This window comes from Gasterosteus aculeatus, chromosome 17 (assembly GCF_964276395.1).
Source record: "Gasterosteus aculeatus chromosome 17, fGasAcu3.hap1.1, whole genome shotgun sequence".
Taxonomy (NCBI): Eukaryota; Metazoa; Chordata; class Actinopteri; order Perciformes; family Gasterosteidae; genus Gasterosteus; species Gasterosteus aculeatus.
This window is the reverse complement of record NC_135705.1, coordinates 7,393,250-7,417,562: the sequence shown is the minus strand read 5'-3', so window position 1 is coordinate 7,417,562 and position 24,313 is coordinate 7,393,250. Positions and strand designations below refer to the sequence as shown.

At 45.8% G+C, this 24,313-nt stretch overlaps 1 protein-coding gene across 5 annotated transcripts in view; it reads right to left on the bottom strand.

Moving 5' to 3' along the window:
* Positions 1–645: 645 nt before the first annotated feature.
* The window catches only part of pax7a (paired box 7a), a 42,548-nt gene continuing 18,880 nt past the window's right edge, over positions 646–24,313 (bottom strand). For all 5 annotated transcript variants that reach the window (XM_040204349.2, XM_078091866.1, XM_040204350.2 and 2 more), the window contains 5 exons: positions 22,870–23,069; positions 16,285–16,450; positions 15,695–15,891; positions 4,559–4,802; positions 646–3,435 (listed from right to left, as the gene is read on the bottom strand). In XM_040204349.2, coding sequence (XP_040060283.1) covers positions 3,320–3,435; positions 4,559–4,802; positions 15,695–15,891; positions 16,285–16,450; positions 22,870–23,069 — 923 coding nt within the window. In that variant the 3' untranslated portion in view covers positions 646–3,319. The remainder of the gene's footprint in view (positions 3,436–4,558; positions 4,803–15,694; positions 15,892–16,284; positions 16,451–22,869; positions 23,070–24,313) is intronic.

Below are 24,313 nucleotides of genomic sequence, written 5' to 3'. Positions count from 1 at the left end.
CAGAGGAGGCCGATGGCGCTGGTCAGTGGGCGCGATGGAAGACTTCTGTGTCTCTGAGTCTGAGTTCCCATCGCTCCCTAAATACATCACGTCACAGTCCACTGGCGTCCCCGCTGATCCCACCAGTGAACTGTGTCATGAAGTGAACACACGCAGATGCATAGGCAATATGGATGTGTACGTATGTACACCGTATCATTCAAACCTCACACTATGGCTACAACCAAATAAGATTCATCGTTACTCTGATAAATGCCAGAATACTCATCAGAATCCACGATGATGCATTCAATTCACTTTAATGTACAACAGCAAATTCTCACATTTGAGAAGGTGGAAGTTGGGAATTTCCAGATTGTTAAAAGAATGATATATGGTATATCAATTGACAAATTATGCAACTATACATTCAAAAAGCGCCTGTTTGGCTAATTGCTCGGCCTCCAGCACGGCTGCTTGCAGCTTTCTGGATAAATCAGCTTCATACTAGAAAATGCACTTTCTCGGGTTGTAAGAAAAGACAGCGGATGAAGGTTTCTCACGAAAATCAAAAGGACACACAAACAGACATAAACTTGTTCCATTTTATTTTGAATGGAAATAATTCAGCAATCACGTTTAAAAAAAAAGAGACACGTGGCAGAATCAGTTTTGGATCTTTAATTGATAACAGTTACGCCAGTGTTACAGTAAACACACCAACAGGCTGAAGGTAGTAAATACCAGTACAAGTTTCCCACTACTCTAATACTTCATACAGCAGAATAAATTATACCATGATAATATACACACATGCGAAACAGAAAAAGGAGTAAAGCAAAGCACAGATGTCAGAAAGAAACTAAACAGGTCAAACAGACGGGAGTTGTATGCTTTAAATATCCAAATGTTTATTGACGCAAGTGTTAGAAATGGGTTTGATACACTAGAGACGATTCTAAAATTCTTCCTTTTTAAAATATACACGAGTGAGGCGTCTAAGCGTAGCAGTTGGAGCTGCTGTAGTTCAGTGCGGAGTCAGTGTTACTTTGACTTCTTCTCCTAAAGTCTTATTGGTCCACAAATCAAACAAGACTTTTATTCGTTGTTCCCGGAGCAGCGCGGCCGTGTGTTCTCCAGCTTCACCACCATCCTCCCACACCCAGGTTTCAGGGTTCAGGTGTGTTAGGTCTGTGGTCCAGTCACGTCCGGTTTGCACTGATATTCAGTCTGTGAGATCGGGTGGTTGAAGAAAAAAAAGTTTCATCCGGCCACCTTTCAAATGTACAGTGGTGCTGTGGTCCAGGGAGTCTATCTGTGTCACCAAGCTTTCATTCTCCATTGAGCTCAGTTGGATTCTCTTTTAAACCATTTTTAATTGGAACATTTTTTTTACGGAATTTATATTGGACTAATTTATACAAATGTATTTTATACGTGGGCCCAAAAATAGGAACAAAACTTTTGGTCAAAACAAGTAAACCAATTAAATAGAATTTAAACACAACCAACAGGAGAAAAAAAGCCAGTCAAGGAAACTCAAATCAAACATTTACTTCCACAGATCCCTTGCTCACCTACCACTCAACGTAGTTCGGTTTTAGTATAAAACATACTCTTTATAAACAAACAATACACAATCTGCTCCAGCTACTGTACAGTTTTCAGTTTTTAAAAGGTGACCTAAGAACAAATACCGTCTTGAGATAAAGTGATCAACGTTGTCACACTCCTGCTCAAAGAAAATGTCACATTCATCTCAAAGAAATGGCTGCTCCTGGATCGTGTGTCAAAAGTCAACTATGAGTGCTACACAAATGTCTCATTTCCACTATTTTTTACTTTAAAAAAAAATTCTTTTGTACATTTCCGTGAAAACGTCAAAGCGGAGGATTAAGGGGGAGGGGGCACTCGAGTCCAAACCAGAGAGGGCGACCAATCAGAGGTGTTACCTGTGCCATTTTAAGACTGGATTATATGATTATCCAGGGTGCACATGAATGGCACAGCTTGTGTACTTTTTAATCTCATAACAGAGAACGTTGGAATGCTTGTAGTTTATTTGTAGATGGAGAACGAGGAATGTTTCGAAGGAATGCTTGTTTAGTCTGCGAATGGAAACCAACTGAAGGTGAATTTACAAAAATGGTGCTAATTATTCCATAAAACCAGAAATACTAGCTGGCAACGGGAAGGGTCACTGTGAATTAGCGTTGACATTATTTTGTGTGATTTAATCTGCTGTTAAAGTCACACAGGGTTCCCTGGCAGATGGGATTTGGGAGAAGTGGAGGCGGGTGGGGGAATTGCGTTAGCCCCCCTTTGGCAAGGTCCATATTTCTAAACAAAATACATTAATTTCCCCAATCCTGTTTTTGCAAACAATGCCCTCCTCCCCGTGGACCAGGGCTAAGGATGGGATGGAGGTTAGAAGGGGAAAGCTATTGGCCGCCGAAACGCTGCTTTAATTCCCTGCAGAGTCCATCCGGCAAGACTTCCCAGAGAGTGGCCAAGTTCTTTAGGAATGTCAAGATGAATATGAAAGTGGGAAGGTCAAATCGCTCCGGAACATTAGAGCTCAGGGAACAGGCAAGAAGAACAGCAGCTTGGAAAACAATCATCCTCTCTTTGTGTGACTGTGCCGACGCGCAACAACGCGCACGAGCAACAGAAACTCCCTCCCAAATCGTCTCAGTCATCCACACTGTGTTTTACACACCAACATCTAACAGAGAAAAGAGATACGAATGGAATCAAAGAACAACATAAATCACATTAACCATAATCATATAACAGCAACAATAATCTTAACAATATCAAAAGGGAACAAGAATAAGAGTCCTTCAAATGATATCGGCTTTGTTAACTACTATGAACAGCAAAGGTCAAAGTACGTGTTGTTGATGGCTCTAACTGTGCGCTGGACTGCAGTCAAGACAAACATGAACCTGCGCCGAGGCGGCTGAACCAGCCGCCCTGGTGTTGTTTTGGTCCTGTCATGCCTTTCCGAACAAAACGAAACAGGGTTTCTGGTCTGGGGAAGGAGCTCGAGGAGCAGCCAGAGACTACCAGAGATTTAGAGGGGGTGCAGAGCCGCCCGGTGGTTGACGACGGCGTGAATTCCCCAAAGAGTCTCGTCACAGGCCGCGAGCGTGCCCCTATTCTGATGCGCCGCGGGGCTGAGCGTCCGTGCGCTGATGTTGTGTGGTCGGACTGCAGGGCGAGCAGCAGAGAGGCGAGCTGGAGTTGGAGGCCAGACCTTGATGGGAGCGTGGTGGAGGGTGGCGGAGGGCGAAGGAGAGTGGTGCAGGGCGCAGGGGAAGCAGGGGGGGACGAGCCTTTAGTAGGCCTGTCCCGTCTCCACCTGCAGCAGTCCCAGCACGGCCGAGTGGTCCCCGAGTTTCATCCTCCTCTGGGTGGACAAGCTCACGTTCTTCGCCAGGTAGTCCACCGCAGCTGCAAGGACACAAAAAGAACTCACGTCAGGCAGGTGGTAGCAAAATGTCGTATTCACTCCCATTTCAATCCTCTAATTAAGGCTGAAATAACTTCTGGCAGAGTGAAAGGAAAAACAATTGATGGAGTGAGAGTGAAAGATAAAAAACCCTTCCCCTGTCCCTTGTCTGAGGTTGGCACGCTGCTGGCATGGAGCATGTGCATCCTGGTAAAGTCTCCATGCTGTCACTCACACGGGCCCCTGTGTGTGTTCTGTATGCCAGTCTTCATTACACTTGGCATCTCTAATTTCATGCCCTCCACACTTCCCATGGCCGATCATTTCCCTGCTCAGACAGCAGCTCTCTCCTCTCTCCTCCATTCATTACCCATCCACTGTGCTCAATCACCATCTTAATTAACCTCACATCAGCTCACATCCGCACTGCCGTCACTTTCTTGCTTGCTGACAAAACGCTGGTACGCACACACACACACGCGCGCACACAACGCGTGACGCATTGGTATGCGCTCGCGTGCAATCGCGCACGGCAACAATAACTATGAATAAAAAGATGCACAATGCAGCCGATCACCACTTGGAGCTGCATATAAACACAAACAAATGTCGACCAGCTGGCGCTGGTTGGCTGGTTGGGGAAGTGTGCTTCATTTTACTACTTATGAATGGCTGTGACAGCATCAGTCAATTATGCTAATCTAATAAGGCAAACTCTTTCCTGCCCCGAGGGTGTGTGTGCATGTGTGTGTGTGTGATTGAGAAAAGAGAAAGAACGGGAGAGGTGGGCAAGAGGACACTGTGGCCCCTGAGGGTGTGCCGTTCTTTGAAGTAGCCCTCTCCTCTTTCCCATCCAAGTGGAGTGTGGTGTGACTAAGGGAGCTCTTGAGAAGGATGGTGGTGATGGTGTTGGTGGTGGGCCGGGGGAGGGGTGGTCTTTATCAAGAGCACGTGTCCGCCTCCACCAACCAAGGTGCAAAGGTCATCAGAGTCTCTTGCCCTAGAAGTTGGGCATCACTTCACAGGACTCAAGGATCTAAAGGAACAACTCTCTTTTGGATCCACGACAACACAACGCTGAACATTAACACACAGTAAAAAACTGTTACTGCAACGTTTACTCACTCTGGCCATACTGGCTGTACTGGTAGCCAGCGGTGACGGGGTCCACGCTGTAGCTGGTGGCGCTGTAGGTCGGGGGGCAGTATGACTGAGAGGAGGCCAGACTGTCCTTGATGGAGTCAGAGCGCTGGCTGCAGCTGGCTGAGATGGGGTTGGAGCTCTCCAGGCTGCCGTGCAGGGGGGAAATGGAGAAGTCGTGCTGGGGCTGGGAGGATACAGCGCCGGGGTTACTCAGGATACTCATCACCTGGAGGGGAAAGGGGGAACGGAGGATGTTAGAAATTTGGGAAATTGAGGATCAAAGCATTGACAGAGTTGAGGGAAAGTACTTTTTTTCCCCTGCAAATATAGTGCCACCCGAGCACTTCACGGTAAAGACGGCAATAGAAATACACCATTTCAACTTTGAAATGGGGAAAGGGAAAAACTTCCCCTTTTTTTTTTAAAGAGCAGGGGGAAGGATATAAGGAAAGTGATGAGGTTAAAAAAAGGAGAAAGGGAACAAGAGAGACTGTTTCCATTAGCTGGCACTGCCAGTAAGTGTTCTGCTGTGGGACAGAAGGGTCCCTGGGTGATAATAGACCCACCATCCGTGCCAGACAGCCCCTGTCCCCGAGCCCGAGGCCTGAGCCCGAGCCTACAGCACAACAAGCACCAAGGGAGTCCCTAATCCCTCGCCCCTAGCCTACCCATCTCATGAATAGTAATGGAGTTGGAACTGGTAAATGATCCCCTCAGATCCCCACACAAAGTAGCCTCCACAAACCTTAGTGAGGGGCCCGCTGATACTGCAGGTTCAGGCTTGCCTGAAAATCACAGTGTGTATATTATTCATAGTGTATAAAGCCTCCAATTCAATATTCTAGATTAATGTAATAGCATGTGACACTCGTCAGAAGAAGGTCTCAAAATATGTTAAAATGGAAGAGATTACTTCTAGTGCTCCCTCAGTCTGCAGCGCGGCGCCCCGGAACACTGTGAAGAATTTAGTTTCCTTACTGCTGCAAGTTTCTTTAAGTGAAAAAAGAAAGTGGAGCGTCTATGTGTGGGAGGGGGGGGTGGTAAAAAAGGGGAATTGCCCCACACATGCTTCCCTCCTATAGCATGGAAGCCTTCTCTTCAACATCAGGTTCATGTTGAGTTTTGCTATGCTGCACTGGCCTTTGGCCCCTTGACTGCTAAACCAATTAGCCCATCGCGGAGGTGGTTACACAGGGGTGATGCACACGCAGACATATGTTTGCATGAACGCATACATATGCAAACATGCCGCGGCGTCCAAAAAGTCCACAAAATGATACACTGAGCCAGGACTATTTTACAGAGGGAAAATTAACGATATTCTGCAAATGAATCATATCTTGCGAACGGGCCTCACAGGAAATATGAAGCACTCGCAGCACATCAGAAACATCAAGGCTGGTTAGTCTTTTCCACATGTTAACTCTATCAGTATGGAAACCCCCACCCTTCGTCCCGTCCACATCTGTGGTCGCGGACAAAGCATGTGACATGTATCCATAAGAGGGAGATTCATGGCTCTCTTTATGCCGGACACATGCGATGCTTCCTCCCATCTGGAGCCGGGCTGCACAATCTGAGGAGGAAGAGAGGACGACGTGTCCTGACGCGCTGTCATGGCGGAGGGGGGGGGGGGGGGGGGGGGGTCTTGTTAAGTGTCCTGAGAGAGACAGCTGGAGGGCATGAGTCCATTTTAGTCATTGGTTAATTGAAGCTTGATTACATCGCTTCCTCGTGAAATAGAATAGCCAACAATTGGGCCGGAATATTATTCATGCTCATGAAAGTTCTTCAAAAGAAAATGACTTCTTATCACTGACATTGTAACCGCTTTGCTATTTTAGCAAATTAGCATGGGTCGACCCTTTTAGAGTCTAACAAGTGTTGTCATCTGTGAGGTCGTCCTTCAGTTGTCCTTCTCCCAAAGAGGAGGAGGAGGTCTAATGATTTGAGTTTTGTTTGACTTTCATATTTTGTGTTCAAACCACTATAACTAAAATCAACTGTGTTTCAACAATTTCCTCTCGATCTCTCGAAGAAGGTATAGCAATGAAGATGATTGGTTTGATTGTGTTGTTGTGTGGTCCTTTCCTCCCATATATCTTCTCTGATTTAAGCTGAATGACAATTACTTAAATGTCTCGTGAAAATATTTTGCACGCACACCTGCACATTCGTCTGTTGCTACACGCCGTGTAAAACAAGACTTTATAGATAGAAAATTCTGGCACAACGTGAGGGATTCCTGCTGGCCAACTCAAAGCAAGTGCACTTACGTACTGAGAAGAATAAAAAGCTATTCGTAAAATGTGTATATGGTCTGGCGCACCAGGACGTCACCCAAGTGTTACATGACATCTCTCAGTATCCACGCGGGTGCATTGAACGAGAATTGCGGTGTTTAAATCCATGTCAAATCTTGGCGCTGAGAATTTCTTTTTTGACAACCATGTTATTTTCCCAACATAGTTTTTTTTTCCTGTGTTGGAGAAGACTTCATGACTGCATCTTAAGCCTCCCGAAACATCCCGCTCGTCTCCTCTGCCCCCCCCAGCTCGCTCTCTTTTCCTTGCATTCAGCGTCCTCAGCAGCCCAGAGTTCGTTTGTTGTTTGACGTTGTGTGAGTGCTGGTTTGGGAGATAATGTGAGCCAGGACCTAGTTTAAAGGACAATGCTCCAGGGCCTCCCCTGCCTCTCACACCCCCACCCCCCCCTCCACCCTCCCCCCACCCTCTCCTTTTTCCGCTCCCTCTCTACAGATAGATTACTTTATAAATAATAATAAAAAAGTAATTAATTCTCTCAACTTCTGAGCCCTCCAGCCTGTGGCGAAGTGAATGGGGGAGTGTAAATTGATACAATGTGCATCCTTTCAGATAAATAAATAGCACACTTGAAACACAAAAAGAGGCCCTTTCATAGCTCCCTAATTTCTTTAACAGTCAAATTATACATTTTTTTTGTCTGTGCGAATGTTTGACGAGATGTTCTTTGTTGGATTTCTTTCCAGAATAAAACAATATGACAGAGACAGAGCTGAGAGAAACAAGAAAAAAAACAAAAACAAAAACAAGGAGGAAAAGTCTGCAAAGAAACAACACCCCCCCCAGTTTTTCCATTAAAAATTGGTGTTGTAATTGCGTTTTGACAATCTAGTAGTAATGCCTTTAACAACATTTAAAGTAGCATTTTTTTTATACTAGGCAGTATATACTTAAATTGCCCGCAGAAAAATGATATTCTCACTTTTACTTCTTGTTATTTCTCGTTTAAGTACCTGACGATATAAGTGAGCACATGAACACGCTCAACATTCACGAATGTGAAAAAGGAAACGGAGCAGTGAAAATATGATAGCCCCATACAAAGAGGGCGAAAGGGGCGAAAGAGGGGAGAGAAAGTGATATAGAGTGAGCGAGAGGAGAGGGGAGGCTTTGGGGAGTACAAAGACTCCTGTAGGACTGCGCTGGCCTGAGGGCTAGCCTGCCTGGAGAGCTGATAGGAGCCCCTTCTGTTCCATCCCCGGCGCCAGCTCCAACACACCCCACTCCACAAATACTCTTAATCTGCGCAAGACTGGATTAGTTCCTCTGTCACCGATAGCACCCTGTTCTGCCCGAATCGAAATGCCCCCAAGATGTACCTTTAAGTTAGGACGAGGTCACCGGGGCAGACGGGGAAAAATGAGCACTCCAAATGTCTGTAAGTTATCTGGGTTGTGCAGAATAGCATCTTGCACCTTAGCAGATCTGCCTGGCTGATACTCGCCTCGGCAGGGAGTGATTAAAGACAGTGATGCCATGACACTGGATTTCAGATCAATATGTGAAGGCCAGTCCTGGGGGTGTGATTACAGGACGAGAATTTAATTCTGACCCCCAGGAGTCATAAAGATCCAGTGTTTGACTTTGAGAAAATATTGAATAAAAACACTTTAAAAATCTATAACTGTACATATATATACACTTATAGAATGCAGAAAAACCCAATAACACTGCTAAATAAAAGTTGAATTTTCACTGGATCTGAAAATTGGAATCTGAACATCTCAAACAAAAGAGAAATTAAAGAATAAATTACAAAAGAAAATACAAGGGACCCCAAAGTCAGTCAACTCCTGCTCCAACAACATCCCACCCTTCCCCCGTCCCTCACACGGGAGGGCCGGCCCAGCGGGCAGTAAGGCCCCTCATCTGAGCAGACAAAATGACTATTTAAAAAAAACAGTGATTGCATAAATTGAATTAGAGCGTTTTGGTCACGGTGGAGGTGGCGCGGGGCCGCAGCCGACAGCCGGGATGGTGGCAGGCAGCAGATGACGAGCTCTGGCCTCCATGCCACTGCGTTAATTGGCCGCGGCACATTAATAAAAACTGAAAAGTGTCTTCCACCAGCGCCATAGGAAGCAGAGACAGAATGAGAGGTAGAATGGGAGGAAGGGAGGGTGAGGAATGAGCCTTTGAAGAATGTGGTCTGCATGGGGGAGGAGGTGGGGGTTGCTAATTGTGTTCAATTAATTGGCTGATTGGCACTGACAGAATCTGGGCACTGACAAGTCAGGCACAGATGAGGACGATTAGTGGGCTCTGGAACAAGCTGTCACTCCTCACAACATGTTAGCCGTCCTGCGCCTGTGTCCCTTCTCCCCGTGAAGCTATTCATGCATACAAAGGAAGCTAAAAACAAGTGGAAAAGGAATATTTATTTTGGGCTTGGCCACACCTCTTTAGTCTCTTTTTGCAAATTCTTATTAAGCTAAATGCTCTCCGCTCACTTCCTTGCATGCTAGTTTCGTTGTAAAAAGAAAGCACAGCTGCTCAAGCTGAAGGTGGGTCCCCCCTCCCTCTTAAACGTCCCACAGTTTAAGCCATAAACTTGGCCCCCGCGCTAACCAGAGGTTAATATGCCGTCTATTGGACTGCAATTGGAGAACGTGTGGGGAGCAATCCTCCATTCTCTGCTAGTGATATGCTTGAGTAACTATGGGATGGATTCAGCCACTGGGAACAAGAGAGGCCCCTTCAAAGCGTGCACGCACGCACACTCACACACACGCGCGCGCACACACACACACACACGCACACGCACACGCACACGCACACACACACACACACACACACACAGGCAGACTTCAACTCTCCGCACCTTGCACCAACGCCTCTTTTAAATTAAACGGCAGATTTTCTGATTCCCGGAGAGTGGTTTCAGCGTGCGTGTGCGTGTGTGTGTGTGTGTGTGTGTGTGTGTGTGTGTGTGTGTGCGTGTGTGTGCGTGTGTGTGAATGAGGGAGCAGCTCCAGAAGGAAATCGAGGCGGATCGAGTGAGAGAAGGAGAAAAAAAGGGGAGGAGGATGAGGAGGAGGGTGGGGGTTGTTTGCTAAAAACCGCAGGGGCCAGGTCTACTGAAAAATGTCAGGTCAAATTGTTCTTGACAGTGTTAATATCTGCACCTCATAGCCATAATTGCATGTAAATAAATAGTGAAATAGCTCTCAGCTGGAGACTGAGAGTGGAAAGCTGCTGCATGACACAACCAGCTGAGGACCCGACCTCCTCCCATATTCTCATCTTATTGTGTGGAGAAAGAGAGGAGGCGAGGGAAAGAGACACCATCAGTGACCCATGCATGCAATAGATACTTGTATTTCAAGCTATTTTTTTTAAAGGCCACGCAAACTGTGTGTGTTAGATCAACTTTGCAAAAGGGTCACAAGCAACACAAAGTCCACAGCGGAGCAGGGACCAGGGAACCAATGAGAGACACGACAGGAGGAGACAGGGGGAAGGAGAGACAGAATGATAAAACGTGAGAGAGAGAAAATGTCAGAGCGAGTATTAATCACAGCTATGCACCTGTCAGAGTGGCATCTGGAACTAAGAGGAACCACATGCAGATAGACAACAAGCCGAGACCTCCGGCTAGCAGGACAGGTTCACTGCGGACGAGCCCTCCTTCTTCCCCAGCCGTCCCATAACCCCTTGCACCCTGACCCCTGACCCCATGGTCACACAGCGTTTGCCCCACAGACCCTTCACCTGCCCAGCAGCTTCCTGTCCCCGCTCTTTATATATATGTTATTATTATATTGTTATTATTTCTGTACGAGTCACCTTCAAATTGAGTATGTATGAGACCGGGGATTTCCACAGATGAGCATGTGACACAGTGCATGTCCGTGTGTAATAGGTATTTTAGATAGGATCGATGTCTGTGCCTATTCTTTAATAAAGGCGGTATCACGCTGCACCTTATAGGCATTTCAACTGCGTAGGACACACAGCGTGGGAATCAGTCTCACTCATTTTCCTCCTTAAATCCCCATCTTCTAGGATTTACTGAAATTCATATTGGCTGCCTCTGCAAGATAAATGTAAATCACATTCCCTTATATTTACTATTTATCAGGATGCAGCAGCTCACTTTCAGCAGGAAATATCTCTCACCCGCACACAAACACCCTTGCATTTAAATAGCATTTTTATTGTCCGCCATAGCCTTTCATCTGGGCGTAGGGAGAAGAGCTGCCTCTCCAGGGGAGAGAGTTGGAGCAATACAGAAAGGTGGGGAGAGAGACCGAGAGAGAGAGAGAGAGAGAGAGAGAGAGAGAGAGAGAGAGAGCAAAGCACCATTGGCAAGGCATCATGGAATGACTAAAAGCCAAATGGAGCGAAGGAAGGGTTGGTAGGTGAAAAATAGATTTTGAATACGAAAAAGCTCCAACTGGAAATATTTTGGAATGGAAAAGAAAATGGCTTCACTTGGGGCTCAGGAGACGTTGGCGATGTGGAGAGCAACAAATGGCTGGAGTATGCAGGAGTGTCACCTGCTAGCAAATGAGACCTGCGCGTAAAGCTGCGGTCGGACCGCGATGTTCCGCATGAGCATTTTTATGATTCAGTAAGGTGCTATGAAGCGTTGAGTTTGAGAACCCCAGTCTGGAGAACCCCAACAGTTGTGTCACAATTCATAAAAGGTACAGTCCGTGCATATATAACTCTCTTGCAGCTGTGGAAACAAACCGAGCTACAGGAGAAGAAACGACCTCGGCGACGGCTGCAGACGCGCATTTCTGGTGTCACAGACACAGAATCTTTCCTCACAGTTCAAAAGTGTTGCTAAACAACAGCAAAGACTAATAATCTGTGCAGAAACAGTATAGCCAGTGGATACGATTTACAGTCCCTGGATTTTCTTGGCAGCCGCCAACAGCAGGTCCCTTTTTTCTGAAAGCCTCTTACATCTTTTTTTATACTTGCCAAATTGAAACAGTATTTGTTTTAATGGGAGTTCTAATTAACCAGTATGTATTCCCCCTCTTGCGCTGCGAGTGGCTGAGCGATGAATGCAGGCTATGTGCTCATCCCCTTTGATTTGTTGTCAGTGGAGCCTGCCAGCTGACACAGTGCCCGGTGAGAGGCTTAATGCCCAAGTTTTAATAATGTGGGGGACTACATGAATCTCCCCCACTCATTGGTATTCAGGTGCAGAATGTCTTGTTAGAAGTCAGAGAGGGAGGCGGAATGAAGCCAGAGCTCCAGATTGTTCCGTATATTTTCCCCTCTCCGTTTTTTTTTTTTTTTGGCAACGGCAGAGCTTGCTTCTTAAAAATAATTCATCCCGTTTTTTAAAAGAAGCGCCTGCGCTAGCTAATGGAAGAGCAGCAGCACAGTTTGGAGTCTCCCCTGGCTTATCTCTCTCAGACAGTTGTGGGGAGTCGCTGGTGAGCATGGTGTCAGCGTGCGTGGTACGGTGCAGCGCCGCGCGGGCAGGCAGGCCTGGGGACACAGATCAAAGGGAGGCAAGGGTGAGAGCCGCTCTGCCTCTGATCCCGTGTGTGTGTGTGTGTGTGTGTGTGTGTGTGTACGTGTGGAGGCCCGGCCCACTCACACAGCCCAAAGGCCCTCCTTGGATACACACACGCAGGCGCGCACACACATCCTTGTCATTCCGAAACACACAACACTTTCATAAAACTGCTAAACGGAATAAAAAAAGTTCCCCCGCAAAACTTTACAAACTGGCTTGATTAAAACAGAAATGACATCTGTCCGTCGTACCTTTGACTCTCCGGATCACTTCTCTCACACCACAACACTCAACAAAGCATTCAATGGCTAATTTCCAGCTTTGACTATGCGATAAAAATGCTTTTAGCTCTTATTATTCCCTGATGTCATTACTTCTAGAAATTTGTCTCAGAAGTGAAACTCAAGCTCTGCCACTGAGCCCCGCTTGCGTCGCTCCAGCTCTCCAGTCGCTGCAGTTGTTTTCTTCCCTCTCCCAGCAGGTGTCCCTGTCATGCAATAATGAGGAATTCTGTACAAACGCAATCCCCCCAACCCCGTAATCGACCCCAATATAAAATGCCCATGAACACTGCTCCAAAGAAGCGTTTGAGAAGTAACTAAAAGGCTCTTTAGAGTTTCACATTACAAGGGTCTGTTGAACGTATATAATATTCTTAATAAATGACTGTGTGTTGGCTGTCAAAGCATCCCCTCTTCAATTATAGGAAGACTGCTCGTCCTATTGTTTTCCAGTCAACATATGCAAAATTATAATTTGAGGCACCATGGTGGCCATTTGGGGCAGAGACAGAGACCGATTTCAAATGCAGTGTTGAAAATGACAGAGATATAGAGAAACACTGGAATGACTGTCCCCTGTGCCCTTGCCTCTTGACCAACAACAAAACACACCTCTGCTTTCATGCCTTTTGCTCAGCCATGCACAGCTTCACACTCACCCCTAATGCATTGCTCCCTCAAGCAGCCAAACACGTTGTATGTCCCCCAATGACAGCAACCAGTTTGAGCGCGGACGGCTTTTCCACCGCCTGTAATGGGAAAATGTGTGCTGTCGGGATAGGTTGCGGGATTGGGATGGACGCGAGCTCCTGTCGGGATCGCTGAACGTTGCAGGATTCCATTACAGACTTGGCAGCACGCCACCGCAGCCCATTTACTGGGAATCAGAGAATTTTTGTCCATCTTTACAGCAACCACTAGGATATCAGTGCCAGACACTTGAAGAAATAGCTTGCACATACCGATGCACAAGCATATCTCATGCAAACAGATGCTCTCTCTAACTTACAATATCAAATTCTCAATTCCTTCTCGACAGAGACGTCCTCTGTGTAGCTTTTTTTCCATTAGAGGAAAAACGGGAAACTTGCTGTAAGTTTCGGGAAAATCAACCGTGAGGTGTCGCACGCGTGCATCATTTCCGAAAGCTGAAACATATTTGTTTGTTGATTGAAATAAATGCAAAGACTAAAGAAGGTCTGACATGGTAAACCTTGTTTTTCCATGTGCTGTGAGTTTTGTGTGGATACCTTTGACTCTGTGGATGTGTGTTGGTAAAGAGAGAGAGAGAGAGATGGGGGCTTCCCAGCTCTGCACGATGCTGCACCACGGAGTGGACCCTGATTCTGCTGTCAGTGGGAACATTCATCTCCATGCTGAGAGAATGATAGGAATGCCACAAAGCATTCTGTGTGCATTCAATACATTTCAATCCTGTGAAAACGTCCCCGCCACACAAACACACATGCATTTTCTTTATAAAATCTACAATTAAAGTTAAAAATAAATACCCAAATAAAATTACCTGTAAAAATGCATTTCAGGTATTTTTGGTTATAGACTTTAGTAAAACCGACATAATATAGTAAATTAATATTGAAAATCCATGCTGTACAGTTGCCGAAAGGTCTTAATCCTCACTATGACAGGAAATGTTTAATATCCCAACACATTATTGAATGCCCGTGAAGAGAGGGAGAGAAAGCGACACACTCCACCCCATGCCAGTATTAGAGAGAGCCATTAATGAAAAAAAAAGACAACAACTCCATGTTCCTGGTGTTTTTCTGCAGGTTTGCAGTGAGAGCATTAGCAGTTAAAGCCCCGGTGCCACGATTAACAATCAAACACGCTGTGAGCCTCCATGTTATCCTCCGTCGCTCCAGCAGGAGAGAAAATCTCTTTTTTGTCACAAAATCCTTAATTCTTTCTTCTCTGAAGAAAGAGGGTAATACCAAGAATGTTTCCAATCTGCTTTCAGAAATATTTGAAGAAGAAGAAAAAAAAAACTCCCAATAAAACACGTGTGAACGACGGGGTAATTGTGGACAAATGCAGCATTGAAATTCATTTTCAACTCTTTACACACCATTTCAATCTTATTTTCTGCCTGTTAACCACATCTTGTTGGTGCGGGTGGGCAAGACTGGCCAGTATTGATGGGTAATTGTGTATAATTCACTCCGTACACACGATTTGCATCAATACAAATCATTTTTCATTCTGTGCTACTTAAAGCTCAAACCTTCCCATAGAGTCGCATTTACACGCTCATTAATGGAGGTTACCAACCAGGTTTAACATGTTAAATCCAGCGCTTTTCAGAAAAGGAAGTAAACAAACCTCTGCTTAATGTGTCACACATCAAGATGGCCCAGAGGAGGTAGTGTAGAGAGATATTTGGGGGATTTAAACAGCAATTAGTAGCCAGGGTTTCTTTGTCAGAAGTACACACGAGCAAATGTCCAGCAGAAAAAAACACGCCCGGAAAACCGGAGAGTACATCAGCTCTGACACCCTCAACATGGAGCCACTATGGAAATCATGCAGTAAAGAGATGAAGAAAATCGTGAGTCTTCCAGCTGAAGACAATTACGTGAAGAAGATTATGGGTCTACATTTATAAGCTTTAGCTAATTATTTCATCTGCATGTGTTTTCACTGCTCTGCGCAAGGAATTAGATGTCCCAGGAAAGTCAAAATCGCTGTTTGGAGCAGCTTGAGTACTTGCGGTACTATCAAGATGAATTTTAATTTGTTGATGTTAATCCAATTGTTTCACAAATGTAGCAATTTAGAGTAGCTAAAATAAATCCAGGGCTTTGGAAAGCGAACATAAAAGCCCACACCGGCAGTCATATTTGCTGAACATGCTGTTTCTGAATTTTAATTTCAGTCAAACACAATTAAACATTGTGAGCAGCCAGAGAGGAGGTGCAGGGCGGTAGAAGGATGAACAGGAATTCCACCTATTTGTGGGAACATTTTATGAGCCGGCAGCCTTTGTGCAGGTGATACTTGTTGCACTGACCTGCGGGGAGAGCCCGTTGCCGACGGTGTTCATGTGGTTGCCGGATGCCGAGGGGCTCATGAACGTGTCGGCGTAGCTGGAGAAGCCGTGGCGATTGGACGAGAGGCCGTAAGCAGAGCTGCCGTCAGCGGTCAGGCCTCCCTGGTGCATGGAGGATGGAGGCAGGGGTTGGGGTCTGTGCAGTGTGCTGCCGCCCTCTGACACAAAAGAGCCACATAGACAGGTAAGAGAGAATCGAGGGGAACACACACTCGAGGAACCTCAAATAGCAGCCTCGGAGTTTAAGGTCACTAAGTCATAGGTCGTGCATGTTTCCTCCTTCAAATTGATTACCAAAAACAAGGCGTTATGTGAAGGTTGATCACTATTCCACTGCAACAAAGATGCTATTGTAAACATAACTACTTGCTGCATGGTTGTTATAAGCTGCACAGGGTTCTTATACAATTCATAATGTTATTCACATGAACATAAATATAGATGGCATACCCCTAATAAATAGTGCTAATGTAATCTTTACCAAAATTAGATTAAACTCAAAGTACAGAGCATCCCGTATCTTTCCGGGCTGATATAGTTCATGCTCTTACCCTGCGATAGCGTGGTGCCGGGGTAGCTGGACTCTTGTAGCTGGTATGTGGGTAAACTGGGCATCCCAGTGGGTGGGAACCCTCCAGGAAGCAGGTGGTTGAAGGCCGCTAGCTGATTGGCCCCGGCTTGTTTACGCCACCGAGCGCGCCTGTTGCTAAACCACACCTGCAAAGAGAAACACACACACACACAACGTCAAATCCAAGGACAATTTATTTATTCATTTTCAGCTCTGAATTTTGCAGGGTTTTTTTTCTTTTTTCTTTTCATTTAAACTCTTTTTATGCTTCTGCACTGAGCATTTGACTGCAGTAGGCTGTCAGCAGAGTCCGCTGCCTCCTGCCACCTGTGATTAATCTGCCAGTTAGCGTGAGTGCTGGTGCTGGTGGTAGTTGAGAGAGTCCCAGTGGGAGCTGCCATTGAGGCCCTGTGGTGTGTCCCTGTTGTCGTTAAGTGGCTGAAGCTGTGATCTCTGTAAACGGGCTGCCCTAAGCCCTCTTCAGAGAGGAGAAGTCATCTAAAGGTTAGAGGCAGGCCGCTAGCCTACAAAACACACACACACACACACACACACACACACACCTCAAGCATGTTTGTGAAGCTAGTGAATGCGTTGAGGGAGGCCGTCGCTTCTCTGAGGACGCTTTGCTGTTGTACCGTGTTGGTTTTGAAAGCTTTAAAAGTCAGTTAAAGGAGAAAAAAAAAACAGTTTCGAACTTTAGAGTCAAGACACACAGTTCTAAGGCTGCAAATAGCAAAACTCTCACAAAACGAGAAGGACCAAAGCACGGACACACAATGTCGATTGCCTGAATGAAAAGGGGGGGGGGGGAAATAGGACTCTTTTGAACCGCAAAGATTTACACATTTTAAAAAGGCTTCTGCTTCAACAAAACATGAATATAATCGGGCCCTTTTGAAAAGAGCCAGCAACCTGTTCCATTTAACCAAGACAAGGCCCGGACTTCACTGTGTGCTAAGGGTTGAAGGACATTGATCTATGCCTCGCACAGGCAATTCATCAGAGTTTAATACACTGTCAGCGCAGTTCATCTACTGTTGTGTTTCAAATGGCCACGGCTATTGTGAGAGCACATGAAAGAGGGGGACAAAAGCCCCTCCATACGCCACGGAGAACAGTGGACACAAAGAGGGGGCGTCCCTTTTAAACAGGTCTTAAAGAGTGACACTTTCAAGGGGACTTACACAGCGACATACTCCCTGCTTTTTGGGGGCTGCCTCTTTTCGTACACACAAACATACATATAAAATCGTATAGGCCTACAAGGGATCTCAGCTCAACGGAGGTCTTCATTTGAATGTGCTTTTTTTCCCACACAGTCGCAGCCTCAACTAGCTCGGTTTTATTCTTCAGCGCGCACCGGAAAGAAAGACGGAAGCAAAAGGCGATGGTTTCGTAGAGGACGAACCTCAAAAACCGCAACTGGAAAACCAAACGGGAAACCTTCACGTAAAGACCCCGTATGAATCCCCCAATCAGCTTTACGAAAAAACAAACGCGCGAGCGGCTCCACTGAAATCTCCGCTATTGGGATGTAGTGGAGCGTGGTCCGAGGTCTGAGCTAAGCTCCTACTGGGCCAGACAGACAAACAGCTGCCTGGCCCACAGGAGGGGGGCACTGGAGGCACACCCCTTTCTTCCACACACTCCCCATCACCCCACTCCGCAGTGCCACTTCACCTTTGACCTCATCCACTCACCCCACCCCTCTTTTATGTTCATTTTAACTTCCTTCCCCCGTGGTGATCCAAGCTAAGGAGGCCGCTTCCCTTTTGTCCGAGTTGCATTTTCAGCTCCTTCTCCAACTCGTCACTCGACTCGCCGAACACACTGCGTACATGCGAATATCTGCAGCCGCTCTGCCGCAATGATGGTTTCCTTTACAGTTTATCTTACAGAAAGTGTGATCCGTGATGTTTCTTTTAAAATGTGTTTTCTCTATGAAATTAGTAGACAATAAACATTACTTTATCGCGCTTTTAAGCGCCGGAAAAAACTCACAGTTTTTGTTATTCACATTTTTCCACTTTGACACACAAAATGGACCTAAATAAAAAAAAAAAAGCCAAAGATCTCTCTAGTCAGTGAGCACAACATGTCTCAACACACGAGTATGCTCCGTTGACGGAGTGGCCCGTTGTGGAGCTCTCAGCACGGATAAACATGAACACAGGTGGCGATCCTCAGCGCCCGTACGCGGTCGCACACATGCATACGTTCCCTACACACGTTCGCGCGCCTGCAGACTAACCCGCAGCCCGGAGCTGAGGATTTGCGGCTGTGCTCTGGAACCTGATCACAAAGTCACCTTGGACACCACAGATTCTCCTCTGCTCTCCACAATCCGGTTTAATTCTCTGCAGTACAGAGAGCTGCGGCTCTCCTCTGTGTCTCCCCTATCTGCCTACAAGTGTGCCGCCGAGATGCACGTGGCTCACTTCTGTTCCCTTTTCACGGACTAAAAGGTTTTTCCCGGCATCCAGTGCACTTGGACACGTCTGCGCTGCGTCTCTGAGAGGGTGTGTGAAAGTTTTCGGAGGCAGAAGGGATGCGGGAGCAGCAGCCCGTCTTACGGAACTCAAGCTGAGCCCTGCTTGTGAGACAAAAGAGGATGGCTTGGAGAAAGAGACTTGGAGGAGGGTGAAGGCTGATGTAGAGCACATCTAGAAGAGGGTGCAACCCTCAAGACAGCACACATTCAATAGAAGTGCTTTGTTTGGTGGCTGTTATTGCCTCATATGTTTTTAATCTCTCATTCACTCTCAGCCGACAAAATTGAAGCGATAAAGTAGCATTTTGCATTTTCTTATCGCCGATCAGCGATAATGTGCACTCACAAACACCGGAAACGTGTGACACTGCACAGCAGTAAACATCTCTCTCTCTCTCTGTTGTTTCTCTTAAATAGGATCACTCATATTTTAGAATTCCCCCGTTCAGACAATCCTCCATGAATTATTTTGTGAAAGACGAGCCCTGAATGTATGACGCCTTTCAGGAGCCAATTTGCAACATTCGGTAGATGAATACCAAGAGGCGGGATAATGACAAAACAAAATGAGCTGCTGACTTCATATCCACAAGAACACGGTGGGGTGATGCAACCAGCCTCAACGTACAAATCCTCTTCTGTCTCATACCACGCAATACCCCCCATCCTCCTCCCCTCTGCTTCCCCCCTTCTTTCCCCCCTCTCTCTCTCTCTCTGATTCCCTCCCTGCTTGCCTTCCAGTCTGGCACTATGCTAATTAAAGTAGCTAGGAGTGTGAATTTGAGAGGAGAGTGGGATTAGCTTGATAAGTATCAGGAGTACAGAAGCACTGTACCAAAGTCATTTAAATTCTAATAATAAGAAACTGTTAGAACATTCACACTGATGCATTGCAACAATTTCTGCTCTACAATCTACACAAATCCTATTTATTCCTTTATGAAACGTAAACCCATACTGGCGGGAATACAGTTGCCTGTTGGGTTTGGTTGTCACCACTCAGCTCCATTGTGAATTTCTCTCTTGCCGCTGGTACTCTACTGGTATTATAACAATCAATAAACTGTGTAGTACCTCCTGATACCTCCCGATGGGATTATATTCACACCAGCAGTGTTGAAAACTTGAGGTGGAATTTGCCTAAACTGGTTTGCCACATAAAGCTATGAAGACCAGTACACAGTCTGCATATCGGTCTTTTCCCTCTGCTCATTCCCTTGCATCTCACAGCCAGCACAAGCCATAGATACAGGGAGAAACTTTTAAACCAAATTGATTTGCACGCCTCGTGAAACGCAATGCTTATACCTTATTAGATTCCACTAAGTATAATAGCTACATGCAGAATGTTTATTGGTAATGTATGAGGATCTATGTGACAGATTCGGTAAAGCGAGCCGGAGGCGGCATGCTCAGATGCGTCTGGTCTCTAGAGTCAGTCTCTTAAAAACTTCAGTCTAAATAGAGAAGAGCGTAATTTGCTTCATCTGAAGGTGCTGATTTACAGCGGCCTTCAGCCTATTGTTGGCTACCTCCGCCCTCAATGATACTCCTGCCTGATCCACTCTGCAGAGGAAACAGAAAAAAGCCTTCCCTCTTCTCTAATAGCTCATGGAATGAACTCTGCCGCATGCTCTGGTTAAAACTACCGGGTTATCAGATGGAAAGTGGCAGTCGACATTGCATCAGCTGAGCACACACTGAAGGTGGACTGGGTAGTAGCCCCTCTCACTGAGACAGCCTGGAACTAATCGCTGAGAGATACGGATCGCATCCCACAATTTGTCAGTTGCGGTGATAAAACCATCGCAAGGCTCGTGGTGCTGGAGGAGTGCTGGTAGCAGCAGCGCTGATAAAGATGGATGGTGAAAGGGTGTTAAAATGGCAGGCGAGGGCAGACACGAGGGAGTTTGCTCTGTTTATGAGTTTAGGTTGTGAGTCATTGCTAAGCCAAACACTCGTCACCTCCCCAAGACTCTGGCGGGTTCATTTGGAACACGGCTTTGGGTTGTGGTGTTTTAGGTGCCAGTCAAGCCATGTTTTGCAGTTCACCCAAAAAAGTTGCTTGCACATTATCGGCAGGTTTAATGACAAATGGCTAAAAGAGAGCCAAGACCAGAGGAACGGATTCAAGTTAAAACATGAGACTCTTTAGAGCCCTGCCACCCCCTTCCTATCCTTTCTCTCTCGGCCCCAAACACCAGTTTGTCTGCACACAACATCTGCAAGATGCGTCACTGCAGCTGTTGTGGAGAAGCTTTGCCCCTTAGGCCAAAGGGTCTCCTCTCTCCCGCCCTATGATGGACCTTTTGGGCACCTATGCAAAAGCCCGGCTGTTCAGAACGCTGTCAAACAACACCTACATGCTCACATCATGTCATTCACTTTTAAAATAAATTCTTACAGATATACAGTTAAACTTTATCATTGAATTGTTCATTAAAAAATAAAAATAACTCTGTTGTATTGAAATACTTAAAGTGCAGTTATTCCTTTGAGATGTATTTGGGAGAATGCTAAGAGAAAACTATATTGGCATTATTTATTTTGGCCTTTGTAACCCTCTCAGAAAATTAAGTTTGACTTGACCTTTTGAGACTTTCAAAAGCTTTTAAAAATTAGATTATGAGGAAAACAGCATTAACTTAAATTATAGCCATGTCTCAAATTCCTCAGGTTCTCACATGACATAATTTAAGTCTATTATCTAACAGCAAACACACAGCAGTCACTGGGTCTCCTTGCTGTTTAGATATTTTAGTAAGGCTCCAGAAATACAAGAATAGATTTTGTTTTCAAACCTGAGGTGTTGCTGTCCTCCACGATGGCTTTGAATAGCTGTAGACTGATACATTTGATTCATTGAAGTATTTGCACGTGGCTTTTACTATGAGCTTTAATAATTTGTCAGAAAATGCAGTTTTAACAATTGGAATGAATATATTAAATCTAAGTAGACTTCATTTGATAGTTTATAGATACTTATTATCGCAATGTTGATTTTTTTAAATACAAGTTATTGATGCTTTCACTTCTTCCACTTCTTGTCCACATTTCCTCAAACACGCTAAAAGAAAAAAACATATATATATATATATACTGCCTCATAACAACCATGAGATACATTTCCCCTCCCTTGAGTGAGGCATTAAACACTCAGATATTTAGGGCATCGCTGCATGTTGGGGGGGTTTGAGATGGAAAAAGACATGTGTAGAATTAGTTACCCTAACTGCATGTTTGTAGTGGGGTGAACACTTTTTGGGGGGTTCAGAGGGAGTGTGAACCACTGTGGTAAGAGGAGAGGGTGCCCCAGACCTTCTTTTTTTTTTACTAGCGACTGATTGATTAATGTTGTTGTCGGGGCATTGGGTCCCTGGAGAGGACGAGGAACCGCGTGTGATATGTGGAGGGTTTTACAAGCAGCGGCGAGCTTGAAAGTGATGGGATGAGATCCTGGCCAAAGGCCGAGATGAGAAATCCATCAGGAATGCATTCCCTTTCCCTTTCTCTCCTCTCCTCTTTTTTTTCTCCCTCTCTCACAGAACAGCTGCTGCCATAACTCTGCTGTACATACCTTCCGTCAACCGTACACGCAACTGCTGGGCAGCTATGGCTGTCAAACAGGTTCCTGTGTCTGAGGTATGAAGATTGGGGGCATTTATCTAAATCATTGTGAACATGGAGGCTGATCATGGGTACCAAGCTCCCTCACAAGCACAGAACCAAAACTTTATCCGAACAGATAAGCAATCCGTAACTGAAAGAATGGGAAAACATTGTTACGTTCAGACATGACGGCTTTTGCCGTACGTTTACGGAAAAATTTCTGTTCGGGCAGCACCGATCTCTGTGAGGCCTGCACCAGGTGAGGAATAGTGGAAGCTACTTTTTCCCTCAGAAGTCGACTGCAGTAGATTGATGTTGGCAGGTGGAGTTTCAACACAGAGCATATGTGTTCAGAGCACCGGATCACCCACAATTTCCTCAATTACTTCTCAACATGCAGAGATCTTGTTGGTTTTATTTGCACAGGTTTAAAGATTCAAACAATGCTTGTTCTGACGGTACCTGTACTCTGGCCTCCGTGAGTTTTGTCCTCTGGGCCAACTCCTCTCTGGTGTAGATATCTGGGTAATGTGTCCGTTCAAAGGCCTTCTCAAGCTCCTCCAGCTGCTCGGCGGTGAAGGTGGTGCGACTGCGTCTCTGCTTCCTCTTCAGGGGCAAGTCGGGCTCCGAATCTACATCCGAGCCTTCGTCTGTGCGGTTACCTGAGATGAAAAGAAAAAGACAGCGGACCGACTGTGTGATCATGCAATGAAATCAAGTAACGCAGTGTGATGTGTGAATCAACCGAGGGGGCGTTTGTAGCAAATGGCATCAAATCTGAGCTGCAGCTGATCAAGAAGGGACTCTAACGGCATTATCTGCATTTTGGAGCCTCTTTTGTTGCTCTGGAGAGCGGGACTGGCAACACAGAGGACTCAAGTGACAGCAACTCCTCTTTGAATATACAACAGGGAGAATATTATCTTAATCTGTGGATATTTATTTAATATAGAAGAGGCCCTGATACACAATCCTGTCTCTGTGAGGGGCCCCAGAGGCTGTGAAGGCAGAGGGCAGAGTGGGAGCGGCGGGGGTGTCGGTGGGTAGAGGGGTTAATCTGCACAGGCCACCTTGCTGCTCCTCACCCTGCTTTTCTCTCTCGCTGGCCCAGGGCACACTCCTCACACACACACACAGCTCAGCCAAAGTGTATGGAACAGAACACAATATCAGACCGAAACCATTCAGTCCCGTGTGTTTCCATCTGCTGTCATTAAATGAATTACAACATATCTTACATTACTTTTTAGGCATTCAACTAAGCTGAGTTTTTGCTCGAGGAATATAGATACAGCACAAAGCTGTACAATCCAGGCCGACAGGGACATTTTTGACAGCAAATACGCATTACCATTGCACATTACCATTATAACTGAATTTAGAAAATTGCATCATTTTCACCTCCTCTGCATGTCTATTCAAACTGCATGGCCCTTTTCATTCCATGTCATAAAATTCATATTTTCATAATTTCCTCATTGAGACATTGACAAGGCGGCGTGATGTGCCAGTGTTGCTCCGGGCCTAGTTGGATTGCATCATGCATCGTCCAGAAAGTGTGGGAGAGGGAAAATAAAGGGAGGTATTGAAGAAGAGGGTGTTTGAAGAGATTTCGCCTTCTGACAGAAGCCCTTCACTATTCAGCTCGAATGGAAACTACAATCCTCACCTGAACATCTCGCCCGAACCGGCTTCCTAACGCCTCACTCGTTGCTTTACAGCCGCGATCTCTGTTCGTAGCTGACCCCAGTCAAATCTTTCAACATAAGTGGACAAAAGAATACTCAAATCTAGCCTCCAAATAACAACTGTGAGAACAAAAGAGCAACAGAGCTGGCGGAGTCTCAAGGCCAGCTTCAGAGTTTAATTAAACAAGGAATTATGGGATTATATGGAGACTATCATT